General features: G+C 42.6%; 1 protein-coding gene across 4 annotated transcripts in view; it reads right to left on the reverse strand.

Annotated features, from left to right (window-relative positions):
- The window catches only part of SKA3 (spindle and kinetochore associated complex subunit 3), a 66,198-nt gene that overhangs the window by 12,886 nt on the left and 26,394 nt on the right, over nt 1-26,918 (reverse strand). For 2 of the 4 annotated variants that reach the window (XR_010922578.1, XR_010922579.1), the window contains exons 6-11: nt 23,354-23,463; nt 22,326-22,510; nt 21,860-22,072; nt 21,532-21,650; nt 20,318-20,427; nt 8,377-8,436 (exon numbers count right to left, since the gene is read on the reverse strand). Coding sequence is in view for 1 of the 4 variants with exons in the window: in XM_067562858.1 (XP_067418959.1) it covers nt 20,421-20,427; nt 21,532-21,650; nt 21,860-22,072; nt 22,326-22,510; nt 23,354-23,463 (634 nt within the window). In the remaining 3 variants the exon portion in view is untranslated. Of the gene's footprint in view, nt 1-8,376; nt 8,437-19,715; nt 20,428-21,531; nt 21,651-21,859; nt 22,073-22,325; nt 22,511-23,353; nt 23,464-26,918 lie in introns of those variants that run through there. The other 2 variants (XR_010922580.1, XM_067562858.1) reach the window with 2 other exon arrangements.

Below are 26,918 nucleotides of genomic sequence, written 5' to 3' on the forward strand. Positions count from 1 at the left end.
CTCGTGCGCACCATCAAAATGAGTGCTGCTGACTGCCTGAGCGTTGGGAGGTAGGCGGCTGTGCAATCAAGGAAGAAAGCGGGCTCTGCCTGCGCCGCCTAATGTTCCTCTCTCTCCCTCTCCTCCCATAGGTCCTGAAACACTGCGCCGGGAACCTGGGCTGCTGCTGCTGGCTTTGCTGGGGCCAAAACTGCCTACTGGAAGCTTGCGGTGTGTACAGACCCAACGAGCGCAGAGTTGCCTTTGAGTCCTTAAGCCCATGGAGCTTCGCATCCGTCTGCTCCGAGAAGAGTGCAGCTCTGTCGAACGGTAGGTCCTGTATGGACTGCTCCACCTCTTGGGAGAGACCAGATGACTGGAGCCAGAAGCAACGGCGCCTGGAGATCCCCGAGACCATTGCCCTTGCTGCTGAGTCAGCCATGTCTGAGGCAGCCTGTAAAGCCGCTCTGGCCACTGTCCTGCCCTCCTCCAAAACTGTGGAGAAATCTTGGGCCTGATCCAGAGGTATGCCTCCTCACAACGCTTGAGGGAGTCCCACAAGTTATAATTATACCTCCCTAAAAACCTGTTGGTTGGCGATGATAAACTGGAGGCTGGCAGTGAATACATTTTTCTCCCAAACAAGTCCAGTTTCTTGCTGTCCTTGTTTTTGGGAGTTGAGCCAGGCTGACCCTGCCTGTCCCTTTCATTTGCCACCTCCACCACTAGGGAGGTCGGCACAGGGTGGGTGAACAAGTATTCAAACCCTTCCACGGGAACGTAATACTTTTTCTCCACCCTCTTTGAAGTCAGGGGTAGGGAAGATGGAGTTTGTCAGATGCCCTTGGCCAACTTTAGGACACCTTCATGCACTGGCAGGGCAACCTGGAACGGTGCCGCCACTGTCACTACATTAAACAGGTAGTCAGTCTGCTCCTGCAGCGCTTCTGCCTCTAGTCCGAGGTTGGAGGCCACCCTTTTTAGGAGCTCCTGGTGCACCCAGAAGTCGTCCAGAGATGCCAATGGGCCTGCTACCAGTGCCTTGTCCAGAGAGGAAAAGGATGACTGACTTGGTGCCAGAGGGGCTGGCACTTCTGTTGAGTGCGCAAAAGCCCCTGCAGTTGTACATTCTATAGAATCCGACTTGTCCCCTGACTCAGAGTCATGGGCCTCCGCCGGCAGTGCTGGGGTCCCCGATTGCTCCCCTGACAAGACAAGGGGGTAGGGTCCCGAGGTCACCTGTAACCTCCAGGGATTCCAGTACTGCCACTAGGGTGGTCACTGGCCCTGAGGCCACCATGAAGGGGCTAGGCAAGGACCTTGCCCTTGCCCCTCAGGTTGGGGAGGCTGGATGGGGAGAGCCACTTGGTCCTTTCTCCCCCTGGAATTGCCGGATCCTACTGCCGGTGACCAACGTCATCCGGAGCTCGACCGTCTCATGGTACTGAGGGGAGGGAGAGCGGTATCTGTGCCCTCTATCCTGGTGCTCCATTGACCGATGTCTCAGGGACAGGGAGGACGATTCTGGTGATCGGCGGCATTGCTGCCTGGACCGACATGGCGAGGGGGACCACCCACGGTAAGAAGAGGCAGGAGCAGCATCTGGGCAACTGGTAGCCTTTTGGTACCGAAGCCTGCAGCTCGACCCCACGTCCTTAACCTTTTTCCGCATGGGAGAGTGGTCATCTGCCAGGCGCTGTTTTCTGGGCTTCTTCCTTTGTGATGGAGTTGGTGCTGGCGCAGCACTCTGCACCAACCTGGTGCTCAGTGCCGAAAGGGAGCAGGATGGCTCCAACCCCAGTCTCAGCACCGCCTCCATTAACAAGATCTTCAGATGGATATCTCAGTCCTTTTGAGTCCTTGGTCTGAACGCCTTGCAGATGTGGCACTTGTCCTTCCGATTAGACTCCCCAAGGCTCTTTAAATAGTCTTCGTGGGGGTCGCTAATCGGGAAGGCCTTCCCGCAGGATTTACAAGACTTAAAACCCGGAGATTGGGGCATACCCCGATGCTGAGTGGAGGTCCCTAACAGGACTACCAAATCTATTACAACAGTAAATAACTATCTAAACAACTACTTAACAAGTACTTATAAAAACAAAAGGCTACAGCTAAGAGGCACTTGATGAAGCAAGCAAGAACACAGTTCCAGTAACTGTCAGTGGTGGAAAGAAGGAATTGAGGGGGTGTAGGGCCGACAGAGCCTCATATACCGCGCCATGCGTGTGGGACTCCAGGGGGCACCAAAGCCAGTCCTATGGGATCTGCTAAGGGGAAAAGTTTTCAGGTAACCAGGCACGGGGCATGCACATAACTACAATGGAATGGACATGAGCAAGCACTCAAAGAAGAAAAAAAAGGTTACTCGCCTTAAGCAGTAACTATGATTCTTCAAGATGTATCCCCCCCTATGGGTACTCCACTGTAGGTGTACTTGCCTCCCTGCACTGTTGATGGGAGCACTTTGGTAGCAGTGTCCATTGGGCCTGCACATGTGTTGACACAGCACAAAGAGAGACATGAGGCTAGTCAGTGTACGCAGGCTAACCGTCCTCAGCTCCTTCTCTACCACAGAGTCATTGACAAGAACTCTGAAGTAAAGGGGAGAAGGGTGGGTTGTGGATCACCCAGAGGACACACATCTTGAAAAACCATCGTTACTGCACAAAGTGAGTAACTTCTTCTTCAAGTAGTGCCCCTATGGGTGCTCCACTTAGGTGACTCTCAAGCAGTGCCCCTTCCAGAGGGCCGGGACTTTGGAGTCAGGTCTGTTACAGATGACCGTACTGTGGAGCTGAAGATGGCATTGGCAGCAGCGTCCCCAGTGGTCGCATAGTGCTGTGTGAAAGTGCGGGCTGATGTCCATGTTGCCACTCTACAGATCTCCAACATAGGGAAATTCTTGAAGAAGGCAACAGATGAGGAAATCAACCTTGTGGAGTGTGTTCAAAGAGAGTCTGGAAAGGTCAAACTGCAAATTTGGTAACACTGTTTGATGCAAGTTGAGACCCATTTGGAAAGCCTTTGGGCTGATATTGCTGAGCCTTTGGATCTTTCCGCAATGGAGAAGAAAAGTCTAGGGGACTTTCTAAAAACCTTAGTCCTGTTCAGGTAGACAGGACTCTTCTGACATCCAGAGTATGCAATACAGTCTCTCTGTTGTCTCAGTGAGGCTTGGGGTAAAAGATTGGAAGATGAATCAATTGATTCCTGTGAAAAGGGAAGGTCACCTTAGGGATGATTTTGGATGTGGCCTAAACATAAGATTGTCCAGGAAGAATACTATATAGGGGTGATACACCATCAGAGCAGCTCTTTCTCCTATTCTCCTGGCTGAGGTAATCGCAGTCAGGAAGGCCATTTTCATGGAAAGATATGTCAGCAAACAGATGGCCATAGTCTGGAGAGAGGGCCTAGTCAATCTTCAGTATTAGATTTAGGTTCCAAATGGGAGTTGGAAATCGAGGTCATGGGAAGAAATTTAGTATACCCTTGAGGAACCTGTTAGTGGTTGGTTGTGACAGCACTGAGTATCCCTCAACAGGTTGGCAGAAAACTGTTATAGAATCATATGACTGGAAGGGACCTCGAAAGGTCATCTAGTCCAGTCCCCTGCACTCATGAGAGGACTAAGTAATAGCTAAACCATCCCTGACAGGTGTTTGTCTAACCCGCTTTTAAAAATCTCCAATGATGGAGATCCCACAACTTCTTTAGGCAATTTATTCCAGTGATTAACCACCCTGACAGTTAGGAAGATTTTCCTAATGTCCAACCTAAACCTTCCTTGCAGCAGTTTAAGCCATTGCTTCTTGTCCTATCCTCAGACGTTAAAGAGAACAATTTTTCTCCCTCCTCCATGTAACAAACTTTTATGTACTCGAAAACTGTTATGTCCCTCCTCAGTCTTCTCTTCTCCAGACTAAACAAACCCAATTTTTTCAATCTTCCCTCATAGTTCATGTTTTCTAAAACTTTGATCATTTCTGTGGCTCTTCTTTGGACTTTCTTCAATTTGTCCACATCTTTCCTGAAATGTGGCACCCAGGACTGGACACAATACTCCAATTGTGGCCTAATCACCTTAGAGTAGAGTAGAAGAATTACTTCTTGTGTCTTGCTTATAATACTCCAGACATCCCAGAATGATTGCTTTTTTTTTTTTTTTTTTGTAACAGTGTTACACTGTTGACTTGTATTTAGCTTGTGATCCATTATGACCCCCAGATCCCTTTCTGTGGTATTTAGGCAGTCATTTCCCATTTTGTATGCATGCAACTGGTTATTCCTTTCCAAGCCGAGTACTTTGCCTCTGTCCTTATTGAATTTCATCCTATTTACTTCAGATCATTTCTCCAGTTTGTCCAGATCATTTTGAATTTTAATTCTAACCTCCAAAGCACTTGCAGCCCCTCCCAGTTTGATCTGATTTGCAAACTTTGTAAGTTATAGCTGGTAGGTGGACCCTGAGAGAGCTTAAAGATAGACTCAATTTCTTTAGGGACAAAGCATATTCTAGGATATGTGGATGTTGCAGAAATTTGTTGTGAAGAGCACCAATTCTGAAATCTGGACTATTTTTGCAGGTACGTACGTTGAGTTGAGGATTTTCTGCTGTGCAACACACCTTCTTGTACCTCCCTTGAACAGGAGTTTTTTAGGTATTGGAACCAAGCAGAAGCCATACTCTGAGATGGAGAATCCCCAGGTTGGGATGCAAGGTACATCCTCTGTTCTGAGAGGATGTGCGGAATGGTCAGGAGAGGGATTGGTGGGCATAGTGCGAGCTGTGACAGGTAAGGGTATCGAGTCTGTCTCAGCCAAGTAGGAGCAATCAGAATGATGTGGGCTGTGTCTCTATTTTCAGCAGGACCTTTGACAATAGAGGAAACTGAGGAAAAAAGTAGAGAAATTCCTTGTTCTTGGGGAGGAGGAGAGCATCACGCAGGGAATGTTGACCCACCCCATTCTGGAGCAATAGTGTGGACATTTCTTGTTCAGGTGAGTGGCAAACAGGTCTGCGGATGGTGTTACCCGCCATCCAAATATGTCGTGCAGTACTTCTGGGTGTAACGGTGGAATTATCAGTGATAAGGTGACTACCATGAATTTTTGAGCCTTGACAAACTTGTTGAGAGCTCTAGAGGTCTAGTATGGGGCTCCACCCTCCCTTCCTTTTGGGTTTTAAGAAATAACGAGAGTAGAATCCCTTGCCTCATCGATGTTGAGGTACTGATTCTATGATTCCTAACTGAAGGAGACTATCTACCTCATGTCGTAATAAACTCTCATGAGAAGGGTCCCTGAAGAGGGATGGAAGGGTGTTTTGGAGGGGATAGAAAGGTAAAATGGGTGGAGTACTCAGTTTGAATGATCTCTAGGATCCAGCAGTCCTATGTTATGTGTTCCCAGGCATTGCGGAAAGCGGCCAATTGGTGGCAAAATGGGTGTGAAACATTGGTAAGATGCTTAAGTTAGGAGGAGTGGTCTAACAGCATCTTGACCCACCCATCAAAACTGGTGCTTGTGGGCCAGTTTTGCGCTTAGGGAATTTCCCTTTCTTTCTTTGTGGCTGATAGTGGTGTTAAGATTTGTACTGAGATGTGTGCGGTCTATGCTGGGATTGGGGACTAAATAGTCTTTTGTCCCAGTGTATAGATACCCAGGGACCAGAGAGTGGCCCTGGAGTCCTTCAGGGTGTGAAGGGAGGCATCTGTCTTCTCAGTGAAGAACTCTGTGCCCTCAAAAGGAAGGTTCTCAATGGTAGACTGTACCTCTTTTGGGAAGCTTGACAGATGGAACCATGAGGACTGTCACCTCACCACAGTCCCGGAGATGGACCTAGCCACTGTGTTGACTGCATCAAGGGCAGATTACAGCAATGTCTTTGCCACTATTTGGCCCTCCTGGATAATGGCCTTAAATTGGTCATGATGTGCTTCTGGAGTCTTTTCAATAAAGTCATTCAGTTTTGAGTAATTTATAGAATCATATTTCTTCAGCAGGGCCTGGTAGTTGGTGATATGGAATTGGAGAGTGGCTGAAGAGTAGGCTTTTCTACTGAAAAGATTCAGGTGTTTCCAAACCCTAGCAGAGAGGGTAGCCTTTGACTGGTGTTGTCAGATCCAGGAATTAACAGTGTCTACCATGATGAAGTTGGGTGGTGAGTGGGAGAATAGGAATTTGGATTCCTTGGTGTGGACATGGTATTTTTTGTCTGCTTGCTTGCATGTAGGCGCCACTGACACTGGGGTTTGCCACACGGTCTTTGCAAGGTCTGAAATGGCCTTATTAATAGGGAAGGCAATCTTTGAGGAGGAGGAAAAGTGGAGGATGTCAATGATTTGATGGTGGGTGTCCCTGACTTCCTCCAATAGTGTCTGGAGATGCCTGCCACTCTCTTTGCCAGCTCCTGGAAGAGGCAAAAGTCGTTTGCCAAAGATGGGGGGGAGGCATGATGGTTTCATCTGGAGAAGAGGAGGATATGGTCCTCGGTATCATTTCTTCCTCAGTACCAGCCTCCTGATCCTCTATGTCTTGTGGAGGTCCTGAAGCCCTGGATGCTGTGGCTGAGGGGGTGTGTCTCGAGGTTTCTCAGGTGAGGCATGAAGCCTGAGAGGCTTTCTGGTGGTGCGCCGCGCAAGGGTCCCAATATGGCCATTGGGGTGGCGGTGGCATAGAGCCTGGTGGTGGCAACATGGCTGACCATACCAAGATGATGGTGGTGGGGCCATCTATAGGTATATCTTTGGGCTCTGTTGATAGTGAGCACCATATGGGCTTGGGAAGAGTACTGCAACACTACCTCCTCTGGCTCAATATCTGAATCCTCGCTAGAGTGCAAAGGGGCATCACATAGCAGTGGGGATATTTCCTGTGCTTGGTGAAGGCTTGGTGCAAGGTCTCTGTACTGAGAGGTGGGAACACCAGTGCATCCAGCATGTGAAGGTCCCTGGAATGGCTGGATTCTGCTGGTACCATTCATCCTGGCATCAGTGGTGGTGGTGCTGGGGGAGGGAAAGGATGGGCTTCTTGTCTGCACTGGTCACTCTGGTGCCAGGCAACCCATTGCTGGTAGTACCAATGTGGACTCACATACCGGGGGAGTCTTTTTAGAGGAGTGCTTATGTCCTGTCTTTTGGTGCTAATGACTTGGTGCTCGTGCCCATCGGATTTGTGGACCTGTCAGCGGTACTGATTGCTGTTGGCCTCTATGAGCCACGAATGTCAGACTGAGATGGTCTCAGTGCTGATGGTGTCAAAGATACTGAATGAGATGGAGATTGCTTACGGCTATCTCGGGGCTCACTGTGGGGACTTCCTGCTCTCTTAGATGATTTATGAGAGGGGTTCGCAGCTTCTTTCTTTGACCCACAGCCCTTAGGTGTAGAAGGCTGTGGGGAGGACTCATGTCTACCAGGTGACTAGGGTCGAAGAGCCACCTCCACGAAGATGATCTTCTGGCGGAACTCTCTGTCCTTATGGGATCTTGGTCAGAACTGTTGGCAAAGATCACACTTCTGATGGATGTGGCCTTCCCCGAGGCAGTGAATGCACTGAGAGTGCTTATCCACAACTGGGATTGCCTCTTTACAAATGGGGCGCTTCTTGAAGCCTAGCAAACTGGGCATAACCTGTTGGGGGGAAGGGTCCCCAATGGGGGAGAAAAGAGCAGGAAAGGAATTAAAAATTTTTATTATTATTATTATTTTCAAAGGTAAAATAAGGAAGGCGAAAACAACAACTATAACTAGGCGGCTAACTAACTATAGGTATGTAAAATAAAGCAAAGTCTTAACAGACTGCTAATGGCTCCATCTCTAGCCAGAGCAGTTGAGAAGAAATTGAGGGGGATTAGCCCCCAAACACTGAGTAGCTTTGTGGCGCAGCATGAGGAAAGACAGCGCATGTCGGGCCTAACAGTCACTGCTACTGAAGTTCTCCCATCAGCAGTGCAAGGACACCAGCACACCTGCATGGAGCACCCATAGGGACGCTACTCGAAGAAGAACTATATACCATTTTGATCAAGAAAATAATGAGAAATCCCCAAGAGTAATGTAGAAAATTCTTAGTGGGATTTGGATTTCTACAGAAAACATTGCATTACACCAAGGGGATTCAGAGTCAATGGAAAATCTTTTGAGGAGCAGTTAGCATGTTTGTGTTTATTAGAATTTTCCTTTTTCCAGGCTCTGCAGCTGGTGAAAACAGCAACTGTGAACACTTACTCTCACGACAATTGATAATTAAAGATCTGTCACCCCAGCACATTTTTTGTCTACTTAATTACAAGTGTGAAATCTGGCAGGTGATGTAGTTCATATCAATTCATTTTTGAATAGGAAACACAAGCTTGGATCCATTTCTGAGGATGGTTCCCTTGGAATGCCATACCTGTAATTTCTCAGAGAGTCCACTGGATGTTGTCGGTACTCCTCACAAGTAGTGATACTTCTGTATTACGACCCAAGAGAAAAACAAAATATTTAACTGTCAATACACTCAAAATGTAGGGCAGTCCCTACATTAATTGCAGATGTTGATGGTACTCATCCAAGGTGGATGGATTTTTCAAGTTCTGAATAATGACATGCATTTTACTTAAAATAGGAAACAAGGTAAATTATATATACCACAACAAACCCAAGATACACGAGAAAAACCATGAAAGCTCAGAATATAGCTATTGATCAATTTTAAAACAATTTAAAATTGATTTAAGAACAGCAGAAGGAACTAACAGGAATGCTGTATCATTTGATTATTTGGCAACTATTTGGGATGATTCATTCTACTGTGATGTCTTGCCCAGTTTGTCTTTAAGATCAGGCAAAATTCTTCTTAGACATAACAGCATTTACTCCTTTAAGAGGCTTCCATGCAGGACAATTTAAGACATTTTTTCTCAATTAATGCAGTTGTGGATATAAGCAGCTTACATTGTCTCCTGTGTTATATATTCTAAAACAAGCACAAACAGATTAAAAATCATGTAGCTAGTGAAGTAAAACCTGTATGAGGCCACCCTAATTAGGTAGCTTCCAGGGTTCACAGACCACCCACCCCAAACACTCAGTACAACTTTATTAGATCACCACCTTATTAAACAACCAATATTTGTTTGTCCCTTAGGTTATTTGTTATCCAAATTGTGGTTTTTAACAGGTTGCCCTGTCAGTACAGACTCAGACTACAGCAACCATCAATACACAGTTGATATTTTAAGGTTTTCCACACTTCATTTGTTATAATCTGCCCGGCATGTTTCTTTCCTAGCCTAATCTACTAACAGGTGTCAAAAGGGAGAAATGTTGATATTAAATACTGATTTAAACAATGTTGTTCTATTGCTTGGACTTTATCCACACTAGCACAGTATCCCTAGTTACACAAGGAATGTAAACATTTACATTACTCAATTAGTCCAGGCCTTGTTAACCTGCAAAATATTTTAATTCCACAAAATTTCTTTGTAAGATTCCAGAAAAGAAAATGCCGTATGGCCTCTTTGAAAAATCAGCACCGTATTTTAACCAGATTTTAGTCAAGTTCTTGAGATAGAACTTTGAGGCCTTTTCTACACTGGCACTTAAATAGTGTTAGCATGAATTATTTTTAATAACAATTCATGCCAACAATGGCTGCCAACCTAGACTAGGCGGTACTGTTTTACAAGTCATATTCTTGAGAACAGTTCAGCTATATATGGGGCCTCTAATTTCAATGCCAGAATAACAATATAAATATAATACGCAGAACCATTCCATTCCTTGTTTATGGTATTTGTAAAATTTACTTATTGACAAAAACTAGTAAACCTGTAGCAACACTCTGAAGAAAGGAATTTTGCTAAAATATTGCACTCAGATTTTTTTAAAGTGACATACTTTTTTCATTAGTTTGGAATCAAATTGTTAAGATTAGTGAAGTGTTTGCAGTTCCCCTTTATCACTCTGAGAACAGCTAAGGATAAGCAGTAACACTATGTGAAAGTCAAATGAAATTGATGCTCAGTTAAGATTTCTGCAATTTAATCTTTGTAGTCATCAGAAGTATAAGGAGTGTGTGTGGGCTTTTTAATATGGGCAATGCAAAATTAATTCATGCTTAAATTGGGAAAATAAGGATCACCACCACTGTGGTGTTATGAGCAGGATCTCTCCTAGAATTGTGCCATAAAACTCAGCTTTTATTAGCAAAGACATACAGCCTGCTCTGAACCAGAAGCAAAGAAAAATAACAGTTACTTACCCTGCAATAATTGTGGTGCCTTGAGGTGTGCTGTCCACACAGATTCCACTCTTGGTGCACAGACATGCACAGAAGACTGGATTCTTTTTGGCTATCAGTGTCCACTGTGGCTGCACTTGCACCTTGGATGCCCTTGTGCCTCACAACCCAAGGGTATTAAGGGCACAGCAGGCCCAATCACCCCTCAATTCCTCCACCAATACAGTATCCCAGAGGAGTAGGATTCTGTCATAGCAGAGAAGGAGGGTAGGTTGTGGAATTCATGTGTACAACACACCTAGAAGAACCATAATTATTGTATGGTAAGTAACCATTCTTTCTTCTTCTTCAAGTGACTGTCTAACATAAAATTCACTCTTGGTAAATAACAAGCAGTTGCCAATTTGTTTGGAGGTGTGTATGAAAAGTCCTACTTGATTAATGACTAAGGACAGTCCTATCAAAATTGGCCTTCAATCAGGAGACCTGCATTAGTGAAAAGAGAGTGATAAATATGTGAATTGAGCTCCATATAGCAGCTCTACACATCTCAAGTATGGAAATATTACCCAACCTGGCAGCTAGCCTGCTGAGCCCTATGGAATGGCTATGGGGATCTTGCCTGGCTAATTAATAATGCATTCTTATATAGTCAGAGATCCACTTAGATAACCTCTGTGTGGCTACAGGTTGCCTGTTGACTTCATCAGCAAGGTTACAAATAGTCTGGGTGTATTCCTGAATGATCTTTTTCTGGCAAAACAGAATTACAGCACTCTCCCTACATCAAGCATATGAGACTTTGCCTCACTTGGGGCAGTGAGGTCTAGGAAAGAAAATTGGGAGGTGAATAGATTGGTGTATAGGGAACAGTTATGCCTGAGGCAATTTTCAACTAGGCTGAAACTCACATAACTAACAGGCAGGCATACCAGAGCCTCAAGGACAATGGCATATGTAAATACCTGATAACTTGGAAGGCCAGATGTCCACTCAGTGATTCAGCCTCACAATGAGAACAGCACATTCCTTACAAGCCCTCTGTCATGTACCCTCCTATCTGTAAGGATTCTTCTTCTCCACCCATTTCCCCCCACCTCCCAAGTGCAGTCAGAGATCCTTTGATGTAATTAGAGTGTCTCTGCACATATGTTCTGTATCTGTCATTATCACTCCTGTTCTTTCTGGGTAGAACAATGTCTGTATTCATAAGTGAATAGATAGAAGAAATGTAAATGGATTGTTTCAGTAATAAAAAATTGTATATAAGTGCCTCCTGTAACACCATGAATTTGAAGCTGTTTGAGACAGTCTTCCTGGTGCCGTGAATAAACCTCTTCAGTATTATCTTGTGCTGCCTGATTCTTGAAAAAAGAATAGTTTTTGCTTCATAGAATTCAGAGACAAACGTGGATAGAAAATTTGTGTGAAGTCTAAGAGTAACCCTGTCTTTGTGAAACACCACTGACAGAGGATCTGACATAAGGGACTGAATCTGATCTACCTTCTTAGCTGCTGTAATGGCCAACAGAAAAGTAGCCCTCATTGACAGGTGGTAAAGGGAGGTACAGAGCTACCAGTGCAATTTCCTGCAAAATAGACTCACATAGACATGTAGTCTCCTGACAGAGTGGGGATAATCTTGCTCCCCTTTGTCTGTTTATATGCTACATTGCTGTGGTATTGTCCATCGGTACTTGAATTGCTGATCTCTGAAGAAGAGGAAGGAAAGCCTTACATTCCTGGTGGACGGCTGCCTTGAGTTCCAAAATATTTATGTGCAAGCAAGTTTCCTGAGAAGACCATAGGCCCTGAATTTGAGGGTGACCTAGATAAGCCCTCCATCCTAGAGTGGAAGCTTCTGTTACGAAAGCCTTTGGAGGTAGAGGAGTGGAAGAGTGTTCTTTTTTGTACACCCTAAGTGGTTCTGTCCACCGGTTTAATAAGGAGAGGACTTCTTCAAGGCAATTTATCAACAAAATTAGATAATTTATCCCAATTTAAAAAGTCATACTTAAAAAGCAATGCTTGCTAATTTGCTGCTGTCATTTGAAGTCTTGCTGACAAGTAAACCTTCCAGCCTAAAAGATCCAGTTTTTTGGGATCTTTTCCCCTCAGAGTGGATTTTGGAGCACCTTGCAATTTTGTTCTCTCCTGTACTGCTTGCACAACTGGAGAGTTGGGTGAAGGATGAAAATAAAAATATTCAAATCCCGTTGCAGGGACTTGATATAACTGTTCTCCTGGTGGAGGTGGCCAAAATCAAAGCAGGCATATGCCAGATGGATATGGCAGGTTCCAGCAGATCATTTATTGTCACAGACTCATTGTCTTTAAAATCAGAAGGGACCATTGTGATAATCTAAGTTAACCTCCTGCACATTGCAGGCCACAGAACCTCAATTACTCACTCCTGTAATAGACCCCTAACCTCTGGCTGAGTTACTGAAGTCCTTAAATCATGGTTTAAAGACTCCAAGTCACAGAGAATCCACCATTCACACTAGTTTAAACCTGCAAATGACCTGTGCTAATCTTGGTGTTGATGAGTGTGATATGTCCATGGACTGTTATTTTTCTTGAACAACCTCCTGGAAAAAACAGGGTTACTTACCAGTAACTGTTGTTCTTCGAGATGTGTTGCTCATATCCATTCCATTATAGGTGTGTGCGCGCCCCGTGCACAGATTCCTGGAACTTTTTTCCCCTTAGCGAGCCCCGTAGGGTTGGCTCGGGCGCCCCCTGGAGTACCGCGCTCATGCCGCAGTACATAGGGCACCGCTGACCCTGAGGGCCCTCAGTCCCTTCTTTCTGCCGACTCCGACAGTGGGGACGGAGGGTGGGTTTGGAATGGATATGAGCAACACATCTCGAAGAACAACAGTTACTGGTAAGTAACCCTGTTTTCTCTCTTCGAGTGATTGCTCAGATCCATTCCATTATAGGTGATTAAATAGCCATACCTTGGAGGTGGGTAGGAGTAAGCGTTGAGCTACCCTTGCCAGCACAGCTCTGCTGAAGCCCGCGTCCTCTCTCGCCTGTTGTACGATGGTGTAGTGGGACATGAAGGTGTGGACCGACGACTAGGTCGCTGCTCTGCAGATGTCCTGCAGGGGCACCCTCTCCAGGAAGGCCGCGGATGAGGCCTGGGCTCTGGCTGAGTGCGCTGTCACAGCTCCTGGAAGCGGCACCTTCGCCTGCTCATAGCAGGTCCTGATACAGGCAGTGATCCAGGTGGAGATGCACTGGGTGGAGACAGGTGAGCCTTTCATCCGGTCCGCCACTGCCATGAACAGCTGTGTTGACTTCTGGAACGGCCTGGTCCACTCGATGTAGTAGGCCAGGGTTCGTCTGACATCCAGGGAGTGCCATCTCTGCTCCTCCTCTGAACCGTGTGGTTTGGGAAAAAACACGGGGAGTAAGATATCCTGGTTATAATGAAACTGAGACACCACCTTCGGCAGGAAAGCCGGGTGGGGTCTCAGCTGGACCTTATCTTTGTAGAAGAACGTGTAGGGGGGCTCCGAGGTCAAAGTTTTTAACTCGGAGACCCTCCTAGCCAAAGTAATGGCCACCAGGAAGGCTACCTTCCACGAGAGGACGAGCAGCGGGCATGTAGCCAAGGGCTCAAAGGGGGGTCCTGTCAACATGGTGAGGACCAAGTTCAAATCCCAGGGAGGCACCGGGTCACGGACCTGCAGGTATAGCCTCTCCACCCCTTTGAGGAACCTGACTGACATGGGGTGGGAGAACAGGGATTGTCCTTCCATTGGTTGATGGAAGGCGGAAATAGCCGCCAGGTGCACCTTCAGGGAGGCCAGTGCTAGACCCTGGAGCTTTAGCTGGAGCAAGTACTCCAAAATCACCTGTATGGGCGAACTGCTCGGTGGGATGCCCCGGGACTCCGCCCAACAGGTAAACCGTTTCCACTTGGCCCGGTACACCACCTGAGTGGAAGGTTTCCTGCTGCCCAGCAAAACCTGCTGGACCTGTACGGAGCAGGCTCTCTCTCCCTCCGTCAGCCACAGAGTCTCCATGCCGTCAGGTGGAGGGAGTCCAGGTCTGGGTGCAGCAGGCGACCCTGGTCCTGTGAGAGCAGGTCGTAGTGCCTCGGGAGCGGGAGCGGTGTATTGATAGACAGGTCGAGCAGCATGCTGTACCAGTGCTGCCTCGGCCAAGCAGGTGCAATCAGTATGATGTCCGCTCTGTCCCTCTTGATACATGAGGGTCCCAGTCCAGTCTAGAAGGAACGCGTCAGAGAGGGAGCCCGGCTCGTGACCACGGAGCGAGCAGAACCTCAGGCACTTCCTGTTCCAAGATGACGCCAACAGGTCCAGTTGGGGAAACCCCCACTTTTGCAAAAACTGAGGTCACCACCTCCGGGTGTAGTGACCAGTTGTGGCGGTGTAAGAACGACCTGCTGAGGCGATCCGCCTCGTCATTCCTGAGCCCCGGGAGGTGAGAGGCTGATATATGAAAGTCGTGCCTCACTACAAAGTCCCAAAGATGGATGGCCTCCTGGCACAAAGCCGAGGAGCATCCCCCCCGCCCGTTCATGTAGAACATGGCTGCTGTATTGTCCGTGACGACCTGAACCATTCTGCCCCTCAGAAATCTGAGGAAGACCTTGCTTGTTGATGTAGAACATCGTGGTGGTGTATGTTAGAATCTGGAACCCTCTGCCTGGCAGGTAAGGGAGGAACGCCTGATAGGCCAGATGTACTGCCTTGAGCTCCCTGCTATTTATATGGAGGGAGTGATCCTCTTGGGACCAGCACCTGAGTGCTGAAATTGTTGAGGTGGGCTCCCCACCCCAGATCCAAAGTGTCTGAGACTAGCGTCACAGAGGGTGATAGACCTTCAAAAGGCAACCCCTTAAACATGGAATGAGAGTTTGTCCACCACGTAAAGGACGATAGGACGTGCAGGGAAATTGTGACCACAATGTCCAAACTGTGTTGGCTGGGGGCGTAGACCAACGCCAGCCACGATTGCAGGGGTCTCAGACCGAGATGCGTGTGGTTGGACCACATAAGTACAAGCTGCCATGTGGCCTAGAAGCTTGAGGCATGGCTGTGCGGTTGTGAGGGAATTAGCTTGCATATATGAGATGAGGTCTGTCATGACTCAACCTGGGCTTCGGAAGAAAGGCTTAAAGGATGGAAAGGCAAAATAATTGCCAACTGGACCCAGGGAGAGCGCTTTGCTCTCTGCTGGAGCCAGGGGAGGGGGAGCACTGATCTCTCCTCCCTCTGACTCCAGCAGGGACCACAGCGCCTATGGACCCAGGCGGAGCACTTTGCCATGCTCCCTGCTACAGCCAGGAAGAGGGGAGCGCTGATCTCTCATCCCCTTGGGTGCAAAAAGGAGCCTGACCTGGTCTTGTTGCCCTGCAGCAATGTGCTCCACTTGGGTCCTTAGGCAGTGGGCCACTTTGAAAGACCCCATGGGCCACTTTTGGCCCCCAGGAACCACTAACCTACACCGTCCCCGGTAGATGTTTGTACAACTTGATCTTAAAAACCTCTAATGATGGGGATTCCACAACCTCCCTTGGAAACCTGTTCCAGAGCTTAACTACCCTTAGGGTTAGAAAGTTTCTCTTAATATCTAACCAAATAAGATTAAGTCTTCTTGTCCTACCTTCAATGGACATGGAGAACAATTGATTGTCCTCTTTATAACAGCCCTTAACATACTTGAAGTCTTATCAGGTCCCTCTCAGTCTTCTTTTCTCAAATCTAAACATGCCCAGTTTTTAACCTTTCTTCATAGGTCAGGTTCGCTAAACCTTTTATGATTTTTGCTGCTCTCCTGTAGCCTGTTTTCAATTTATCCACATCTTTCCTAAAGTGTGACACCAAGAATTGGACCCAGTACTCCAGCTGAGGCCTCACCAGTCCCAAGCAGTGCAGGACAATTACCTCCCATGTTTAACATACAACACTCCTGTTAATACACCTCAGAATATTAGCCTTTTTCACAACTGCATCATTGTTGACTTTTTCAATTTGTGATCCACTATAACCTCCATCTCCTTTTATGCAGCACTACCACCTAGCTAATTAGTCCCCATTTTATAGTTGTGCATTTAATTTTTCTTTCCTATTTTTTACTTTGCACTTATCTTTATTGAATTTCATCTTGTTGAATTCAGACCAATTCTCCAATTTGTCAAGGTTATTTGGAATTCTGATCCTGTCCTCCAAAGTGCTTAAAACTCCTCCCAGGTTGGGCTCATCTGCAAATTTTACCAACATACTCTCCACTCCATTATCAAAGTCATCAATGAAAATATTGAATAGTACCAGACTGAGGATCCATCAGTTCTCAAAGATATCTGCTAATGGTTTTGAGATTGCTTCAGATAGTTCCTTAAATGCCCTAGAATGAATACATTTAAATGTACTTTAACCTGTTCTTTCCCTATTTTGGCTTGCATTCCTTCCCCCTTGTTGTTAACATTAATTGTGGTGAGTATCTGGTGACCATTAACCCTTTCAGTTTGAAGCAAAATAGGCATTAACCACATTGGTCTTCATGATATCATCTGTTATTAGCTCTTCTTCCCAGCCGTAATGAGGACCTACATTCCCTTAATCTTTCTCTTGCTCCTAATATATTTAAAGAACCTTGTTTTATTGCCTTTTATATCCCTTGCTAGGGTAATTAACTTAGCCTTTCTGATTTTGTCCCAACATGCTTGTGCTGTTCTTTTGTACTCCTTCTTAGCAATTTGTTCATGTTTCCACTTTTTGTAGGATTCCTTTTTGATTTTCAGGTCATTAAAGAGCTCCTGATGATGCCAGATTGGCCTCTTACTATTCTTCCGCTTTCTTTCGCAATGGGATAGTTTGCAGGAGTGCTTTTTAATACTGTCTCCTTGAGAAACTGCCAGCTCTCCTGAACTCCTTTATTGCCTTAGATTTCCTTCCTATGGGATCTTCCCTACCGGTTCTCTGAGTTTGATATGTCCATTATCTTTATTCTGATACTCTCACTCCTTCCTTTCCTTAGAATCAAGAAAGCTATCATTTCATGATCATTTTAATTCAAATTGCTTTCAGTTTCACTACAAATTCCTCCCTGTTGGTCAGAATGAAGTCTAAAATGGTGTCCCCATGATTACTTCCTCCATCTTCTGAAACAAAACTGTCTCCAATACATTTCAAGAACTTATTGAAAATTTTGTGTTTTCCCATTTTATTTTTCCAATAGATGTCTGGGTAGTTAAAGTCTCCCATTACTACCAGGTGTTGTGTATCGGATATTCCTGCTGTTTGCTCTAGAAATGCCTCTTCCGCCTCTTCCACCTCTTCTTCCTGATTTAGTGGTCTATATTAGACCCCTACCATGATGTCACCCCTATTTTTTACCCCTTTTATCTTTACCCAGAGACTTTCAACTGTTCTGCTTTTCACCTCCTTCTGGACCTCAAAAAACTGCATATATCATTGTATAATGCAACACCTCCTGCTTTTTCATCATGCCTGTCCTTTCCGAACATTGATGGGTATAACAATTTCCTTGAAGCCAATCAACTAGGAGCCATTGATTTTGTCTCAAACTACATCAAGACCCAGGAAAATTTGCCAAGAATATTTTACACACATCTGCAAGGATCTGATCTGAATGAGAGTTCAAGACTTCACACCCAAAGCAAGATTCATATCCGGAGGTGGTGATGAGCCATTTGATTGCCAAGTAGTAAGTTTTCCTTACTAAGTACATGGAATATTTCTGGCCTGAACAGCCAGCTGAGGCTTTGAAATTTTGGTGTACTGTCCTAATTCTTATGGTCTTTGGGAAGGTTTGACTGTATCTTTTACTGGTGAGACTAGTGCTGTACCAAACTTAGGTTCTCAAACTTAGGAAATTTAAGGTTTTACATAATATTTTAGTTTAACATTTGGTTTTAATCAGAATCCCCTTTTTGGATCTGATACTCTAATTTTGCTTAAGTGGAAGCAATTTTATTATTAATATTAATGAGTTCCTCACCTGCAACTGGTTTCCTGTCTCATGGCACTCAGTGTTTTTCATTTTTTGAGGGGGTGAGGGTTTCCTTTCTCTTTCTCTGTGAGTAGTGTGTATGTTACTTATCTTTCTCCTGTAAACAGCCAGTAACAGGGTAACACATTATGCATAGCTCATCTTCTGAAGACCCATGCCCTGGCAGAGCAAGAGTCGGTGGCTTGCTGGAAGCAGCGCATAGCTCCTCTTCTGAGACTCCTGAAAAGCAGTGTACAGCACTTCTTGAACTTGGGTCAGTGCTTACAGGGTTTCTTTAGTGCTGTAGTGCAAGGAAGAGGGAGTCCAGTCAAGAAGTGCTATACTTGAGAAACTAGAGGGTTAGAGCCTCAATGCTCCAGTGAGTCCTCAGCTCAGAAGAGGGAGAGAAGAACTAGAAGCTGAAATGAAGTCACCACTGCACCAAAAATAAATAAATAAAGTTAAAATAAAATTAGTTGGGAGAAATGGAACTACCAACTTGTTTCTCTGCCTGAGGCAGGAATTTTGGTGGCCTAAGCCAAAAGGAATAAGAGCCTTCAGCAATAACAGTGGACTGCCTCCAAATTCTAGAGGTAGGAGGAATTATCCATTTGTTATGAATAAGGAGAGAAACTGTGCAATGGAAGTCTGCTGCCTATAACATTCAGAGTTGCCTCTTGCTAGCATTTTCCTTTCAAATCAGCACAGGTAATTACTTCTGTATCAGACTGCTTTTAAGGGACAGGATTTAAGCAATTCTTTCTTATAGGTTTTCCTGCTTATAATGTCTTTCAGGCCTCATTATGGATAACAAAGCCTCTGCAAATAAGGACTACTTGGGAGGAGAGTGCTGGAATTCTGGCTGATAATTACAAACCATTCATCACTTCACATGGATCAAAAGTGATGTGATTAGGAATCATATTTTCAAAAATACATTAAAACAATTCAGAATTTAACAACTATCTTTCACAGCACAAATGTCTCTCTAAAGTGGATCAAACATTTAACACCTCCTAGAGTCTTTTACAAAATGTTTTTCAATATAGTTTTCTCACTTTATCTTTATCTCGTCTCTCCCCCGCCCCCGAGAGAGAACCAATTTCTTAGTGTATGTGCATAAGCAGTTCCTTATTTAGAAACTGTTTATGTAACACTGTATTTATTCCTCTTTCTGGTTCTTCAGTCATTGGAGTGGCTCAACTTCCTGGTTACAGACAACTCGACAGGTATTGTAATAAAATAAATTTAGTGCTCCTAACAAGATGTATAATGTAAGTGAAAGATTTAGAGATTTTACTTTCTAAGGCAGCATATTGAAGTTTCAGTTCAGTGTATTATTTGAATCATCCTCTTATTTCTAGAGTACTGCACAAACAAGTGTAAGCAGACTGAAATAATCATATGGAATATGTGTCACCAGTTCTGAATTAACTGAAGGATTAACACACCCCAAAAACTCTTTGAAACATATTATCATGAACATAGAAATGCAGCATGAATATATTTTTGACAATTCTTTATTTTAATATGAGATTTAATACAAATTGTTAATTAAAATGATTTTACTTCCCCCAGGTCCTGTGTCTAACAAGTTCTTTTTCTCCTGTCTCCCCCACTTCCAGGTTTGCACCAAGTGCCATGGAGAAGTATTTTGTTGAAGAAAGGTAAAGTTATGACAACATACATCTCTTTTCCATGAGAGTTTTGCAGAACTAGTTCCTTTGGACTTGCTGAAAGTTATTAGAAATTGAGATAGTGATTATATACAAGTCTTTTTCCTTGATTTTCTATTTCTTCCAACTTTGAGCTCTGTCAGACTCAGAAGATCCGTGAATGTAGATCAAAATCCAGAACCATACCCAGCTCAGTCTCAAACATTTGGTTTGATAGATTCAGAATATCCTTTGCAACTATATCCAGAACAGAAGTTCATTTAGCATTTCAGTAGCATCTTCAACAAAGAAAACTAAATTTGTCAGTTCCAACAGAAAGCCTTTGAAAGAGGTATTTCTTTTTAAATCTTGCTTGACAAGGAAAAAGTCCAGCTAAATTAAAGCTTTATTATATTTGATACAGTACTAGGGTGGATCCCAATTTCAAAACATACTACCTGAGGTAGCCAAGGTGTTCTCTGTCTTATTCAGGACTCTCATGAATACTGTGGCAGGATGGACTTAACTCTGAAGACGACTTGTCTTTTCCTCACCAATACTCTAAAATCTGTACCAAATACAAGTTTAATATCAGAGTAAGAAACAAGCACAACACAGAACACTAAAGCAGAGGAATATCATCCTGTGTGAGATATCCATAGTAGGTCAAGTTATTTGTCATAAATAATTTGTCCTTTTCCTGATCAATCTGAACAGGATTTTTGCTAATTTATGGATTATGCAGAATTGCTCAGATATGTTGTGTAAACCTGTTTCAACCTATGGATTGTTTACAAACTATTTGCTGCAAGCATCTGAATGTTCAAAATTTGCTGTTTGGGCTGTGAGACTGGTCATTTAAGTCACAGGTTGTTGTTTTTGTTCCCTGGTTTCAATGACCTAACCTTGAACAGAAAAATGTCTGAAGAAATCACTGGGGACTTTGGTTCTCAGGGAGTGGGCAAAGAGCCCTTGAAGAAAGAAAAGATAAACAGCTAGAGAGTTTTATGACATTAATTTTTTTCTGGTCCTCCTTTGTACAAGAATGAGCATTAGATTTGATTAAGTCCCAGGACTGCACATTTAAAGGATATTTAAGGTTCCTGATTAAGAAAGTCGTAAGCAGTATTTCTTGACTGTTTACATTCTTCATATTCAATTCTTTCAGTCATGAAGTAATTGTATTAGCACATATATAACACATGCTTTTGGGAAGGGTGCAGTAATCTGTGCTATGTCTTCTTTAATTATTAGACAGCCAGAGTTCTGGCCAGGTAGTATGGGAAGCTGTTGTGTATTTCCCATCACATATACCACACACTTTTGTATATTTGCCAGGTCACAACCCCTTCATTTCTGATAGTTCTACAGCTGCACATGATCATTTTAAATTGTCTGAATTTATTCTGACTATTTATCAAAAATGAAGTGATTAGTTGTACACATATATTTGTATGAATTACAGACCAAGTAAAAAAAGGAACCTTAAGACAGTCACCATAAATACCATGCCAAATATTGGACATTTATTCAGACATGACAAAGAAGGATGGTTTTGGTAGCTGATCTGAGAGCAAGTGTTAATTTCTAAATGAATATATCTTCTCCAGATATACTCCCCTAAATTAAATCAATTCAATTTCTTTACTACATGTGGGGATTTCACTCTCACCTGTTCTCTTTGTTGCAATAATCTGGGATATTCCTTTCAAATCTCGTAGCAATTCCTGTTCTGGTCTCCAGTTTCATTATTTTAGTTGTATCTGTTTTTGGATTATATTTTGATAATATCTAAAATAAAACAACATTAAAGGGATTAAAGAGGATTATCTGAGCAAGAATTCAGAGAATGACTATGGTTTATCATTTTCAATTTGAAGCAGCAATGTATTTCCAAATTCAAATCTGGTAAAATGAAGTAGTCTTTCCACACCACTGTTCTGATAACAGAATGCAGATTCGATAGACACAAACGCACAGAAGTAGTAAGTAAAAATAACCTGCAGAATATCTTCTGGTATTGTTGTTATTTCTGGAGGTGGAGGAGTATTAAGGAGATTTTCATAGTCAGATATTTTAGGAGGAGATGGTCCTCTCAAATGTTCAAGATACTTGTCAGAATTTAACATAGAAGGAGCACAATCTTCTATGTGTTGTTTATCTGTCACATCAATCTCTGGCAGTGATTCAGCTTTGTTCCCCTTCTTTAATGGCTGTATAAAAGATAACGTTATTCAAACTTATACAAAAAAGTCTTCAACTAGTTTAGTTTTGTTAGACAAATGAAGTAATTAATAGTATTCTTAAAATTGATGTTAAGAAGGTTGGTTCTACAATGATACACTTGCCCACAAAAGCACTGTGAGAAGCGAATCCCATTACAGACTCACTTTAAAAATTATATCTACATACCTTCCCACCTGTCCCAGAATAAATATTGTTACTAAATTGATACTTAGCACTTACTTTAGTTTCTGTTTTTAGCCAGCCTGTTTCAAAGTCTGGAAGAGTGGGTGTTGCTGTATGATTAGAAGTATTTGATTCTTTCATCTTTGGGAATTTGGGTAAAATGGTATTATCCTTTCTGGAAGGAATTTTCAAACCAGGAGTGCAGAACACAGGTATCAAAGGAGAAGCCATGCAATCAACAACTGAAATAGATATGAGTAATAATTTCACATGATGAATAGATAGGGCATCTAGAATAGTTCAATTTCATAATTCAGTATTAGAAACTCTAGTAATCATCTTTGTGTATTTACACCTATCAAAACAGCATGAAAGTATCATACTAGCTGACTATTTTACCATGTAAAGACATAACTAAATTAGTAGCACCTTTAAGGTTAAAAGCCTTAGTCCATCTATGGGATACAATTACAAATTTTAGGTTCAAATCCATAGCAATATCCACATTCAAGAACCAGGTCTCTTGCTTAAAACATATCTACATCATATTTCTGAACAAACCTTTTATACACAGGTTAAATTTTTCCAAATACTAAGTACCTGTCAGTGTATAATTTTGCTCTAAGATCTTCAAAATACCTTTTAAAGTATGTCTCATTTTTCTCTTTTAAGATACCATACAGCTACTCTTTAAAAAGTTACAAGATATATCTAATCAACTTGTTCTAAAGTTAAAACAAGCTGATCAGATATTATAACATAAAAGAACGGGAATGAAGTTAAGATTTTAACAAATTTAAAATTATTGAAGCAATGATTAAGTTCTGAAGGTGACAGAGTCACAGAGATAACGTTTGGTCTCTGTGGATAGTGTTGGAAATGGGTAGGAGAGAAGGCAAATGTTTATCTTTGTCTGGATGCTAGATTTACACACAACCAAACCCACCTACCTCTGTACCCTTTAAAAATAATTTTCTGAACACTTATAATGCAAACAAATACTGTGCCTGAATTGTCAATCCAGCAAGTTTACTTCAGCATTAATTGAAAATTATCATTATTCATTCCAAATAGTTTGAATTTACCATTCCCGCTAGGTGTTTTCATCTCTGGCCCAGGAGTAACCATGATTTTCCTGGACTTTAATGATGTTGCTGCTGTCACACACACTTCGTTACCGTCTTCCTTAGGAAAACTAAAGATTGGGATTAAAAAATACATCAGAGTGATATTAGGAAACCATGACTATGGTTCTATGGTTAAAGATATACAGTCAACTTATTAAACATTTATATAGCAATGGCACCCAGAGGCTGGATCAGGTGAGCCACATTGTGGTAGGCACTATATAAATACATAAGACTACACCCATTCTGCTCCTCACAAATACCTATGGTTCAAATTCTACAATTCATATCAAGCAAGTGCAGCAATCCATCCAAGCCTTATCAATTGCTCAAGAGATTTGAAACCTAGTCATTCTGAAAAAATAAATATTAATTAAAAGTAGTTGCAGGTGATCTTGTATCAGACTATCTGATTTTGGAGTCCACATTTCCATTTTATTTTATATTGTCTCTCCCTCTTGTGTGAAATCTATACAGCAAAAGAAGAATATTGGCAATAATGAAAAGGACAGATGAGGTTGCTTCCCAGCTCTGTTTTCCCTATTGACAGGGATTCCATAATTATCCGACTGGGATTCTTGAACTTTCCTCTGAAACATCGGATACTGACAGCTCTGAGTCCTGCTATGAGAATTCCCATGACTATACCTGAAGTGCTGTTGTATGATTTTAAATTCACTGTCCCTTTAAGGTTGCAGCCAGGTTCCATTATAAACCCCATATATTTATCTCCCTAATACTTAGATAGAAAAGTTAGTTTGGCTTGAAAATTGCCAAGGTTACTCAGAAGACTAAGGAGAATTTTTTTCCTAAAGCTTGAGAAAAATTGATCAAGCTATTTGAGTTACAGGTTACGTTACACTGATTAGCCACTTAATAGCAGTTCCATGAAGCTTGCAACCAGAGTTTCATTACAAAACACATTTTCATATCCCACATAGCTTTGCACAGGAAAAGTATTTGTAGCTAAAAAATTGGGGAAATACTTAAAGTATGGTAGAATTATTTTTAAACACAATTAGTCAAACAATTTTAAGTTATAGGGGTTTAAAAATGACATTTAATAAGTCTACTTTGTATCACTGGCTACATACACATTTCAAACTTTATATACGTTATTCCCATTAAATTAATAAACTAATTACATTTTTAACAGTCTTATTTACAAAAATTAGTCTGTTTACAAAGCATGCAAAGATTTTCTGCATACTTTATGAACTCTATGCATGACAAGAAAGAGTCCAGGAAAGAGACAGTGCAAGAAGAGGATTGTTATCCTGCAAGGGAAATGAAACAAAGATTAATTAAGATAATCTAAACTCTACAAAGCAGGGAGTGGCATATATATATTATTATACACGTGCACACATCCGCCACGCAAAAAAAACTGTTAATAGTATATGCAGTCTAACACCCTAACTTAAAGTTAGCAAACTGTAAGGAACAAGGAAATACAAAGTTAAGCATTCAAACACCTCATTTAGTTCCCTTTCAAATTAATCATTTTCACAATCCACATATCACTCTCACTCTGAACACCACCAATGTGCAGCCCTAACTCCAGTCATGATTACTGGTTTTATGTTAATCTACTTTCATAGAATCATAGAGTTGGAAGGGACCTCAGGAGGTCATCTAGTCCAACCCCCTGCTCAAAACAGGACTAACCTCAACTAAATCATCCCAGACAGGGCTTTGTCAAGCCACAGCTTAAAAACCTCTAAAGATGGAGAATCCACCACCTCTCTAGGTAACCCATTCCAGTGCTTCACCACCCTCCGAGTGAAAAACCTTTTCCTAATGTCCAACATAGATCTCCCCCACTGCAATTTGAGACCGTTGCTCCTTGTTCTGTCATCTGCCACCACTGAGAACAGCCTAGCTCCATCTTCCCTGGAACCCCCTTTCAGGTAGTTAAAGGCTGCTATCAAATCTCCCCTCATTCTTCTCTTCTGCAGACTAAACAAGCATAGTTCCCTCAGCCTCTCCTCTGGACTCTCTCCAACTTCTCCACATCCTTTTTGTAATGGGGGGCCCAAAACTGGACACAATACTCCCAATGCGGCCTCACCAATGCTGAATAGAGGGGAATACTCACTTCCCACGATCTGCTGGCCGTGCTCCTACTAATGCAGCCCAATATGCTATTAGCCTTCTTGGCAACCAGGGCACACTACTGACTCATATCCAGCTTCTTATCCACTGTAACCCCCAGGTCCTTTTCTGCAGAACTGCTGCCTAGCTCATCGGTCCCCAGTCTGTAGCTGTGTATGGGATTCTTCCGTCCAAAGTGCAGGACTCTGCACTTGTCCTTGTTGAACCTCCTCAGATTTCTTTTGGCTCAATCCTCCAGTTTGTTTAGGTCCTTCTGTATCCTATCCCTACCTTCCAGGATATCTACCACTCCCCCACTTTGATTTAATATGTGGCTAACACAATTTATGCTGTATATAGTTCTCTATGCAATTTTGAATTGGTTTTGTAAGTAAGAGAAGTATGTTGTCATATTGACAATGGTGGCTGTGATTTTTTTAAAAATAGATATATAATGTTTAAGGAAAAGGTGATCTGTGTCAACAATTGTTCTAAATGTAGTTACAGTAACAGAACTGAAGTTTGAATTTATTGATGCATTGGTATATTATATTTATGGACACAGTTAAGATGGCAGATCATTGTTAAGCAGTTTTGATCTTTCCACACAGCAATGGGAGATAGAAGCAAAAAACGTGTGAGGTTTACTAGCTGAAACTACTTTTATTTGAAACTGACTAGATTTTGAATTAGTATCCCTTTAACACAGTACATGGAAAAAACTTAGCCACAAAAAAGTCACACCAGTCACAGCATAGTGAGCACTCTCCTTACTAAAAGTTAAATATTATGAAATATCAATACAAGAGGCATGTTTGTGCCATTTACAGAATGATCTGGACATGAGTTGAACTGGTTCCTTTACAAGTCCACAAACTGGGGAGAGGGAGAAGAGCCATAGAATAGCCAATGGGTAGAATATTTGTGGGAGATTTTCATGTCAATTTTTCATATTTATAGAAAAAGACAAAATAACTGAATTGCCTGTATTTGTAATATTTGCAATTAGAGGCACTGGTTCCAGCATATATTGGTATCATATCGTAAAGAGCATAACGTCTGTCTGGAGATTTGATTTTTAAAATGTTTCATTTTAAGATTGACCAATACAAATAAAAAATTCCACCTACACAAGTATGAAGAAAAACAGCCAGCTGAGCTGTGATTTGTTTAATTCTACTATAAACTTTCCATTTGAGTTTTAAAAGATAATAGAGAGAGGATGGATGAAAGTCAACTATAGCAGTCCTATAGAACTAACATTGACTTCATAATTAAAGTTTTGACAGTTTTCATTATCAGCCCTTTTTGTCACTCCATATGCTAACTCTTACATTAAATTAAATAAATCGTTAAGAGAAACTGTTTGAGTTGTAGAATTTAAAAGGATATTGTGGAAATTTTTTTTAACTTATTTTAATACCATTTA

Source organism: Emydura macquarii, unplaced genomic scaffold, assembly GCF_026122565.2.
Source record: "Emydura macquarii macquarii isolate MOO-44397 ecotype Brisbane River unplaced genomic scaffold, CSIRO-AGI_Emac_v2 contig_2473, whole genome shotgun sequence".
Lineage (NCBI taxonomy): Eukaryota > Metazoa > Chordata > Testudines > Chelidae > Emydura > Emydura macquarii.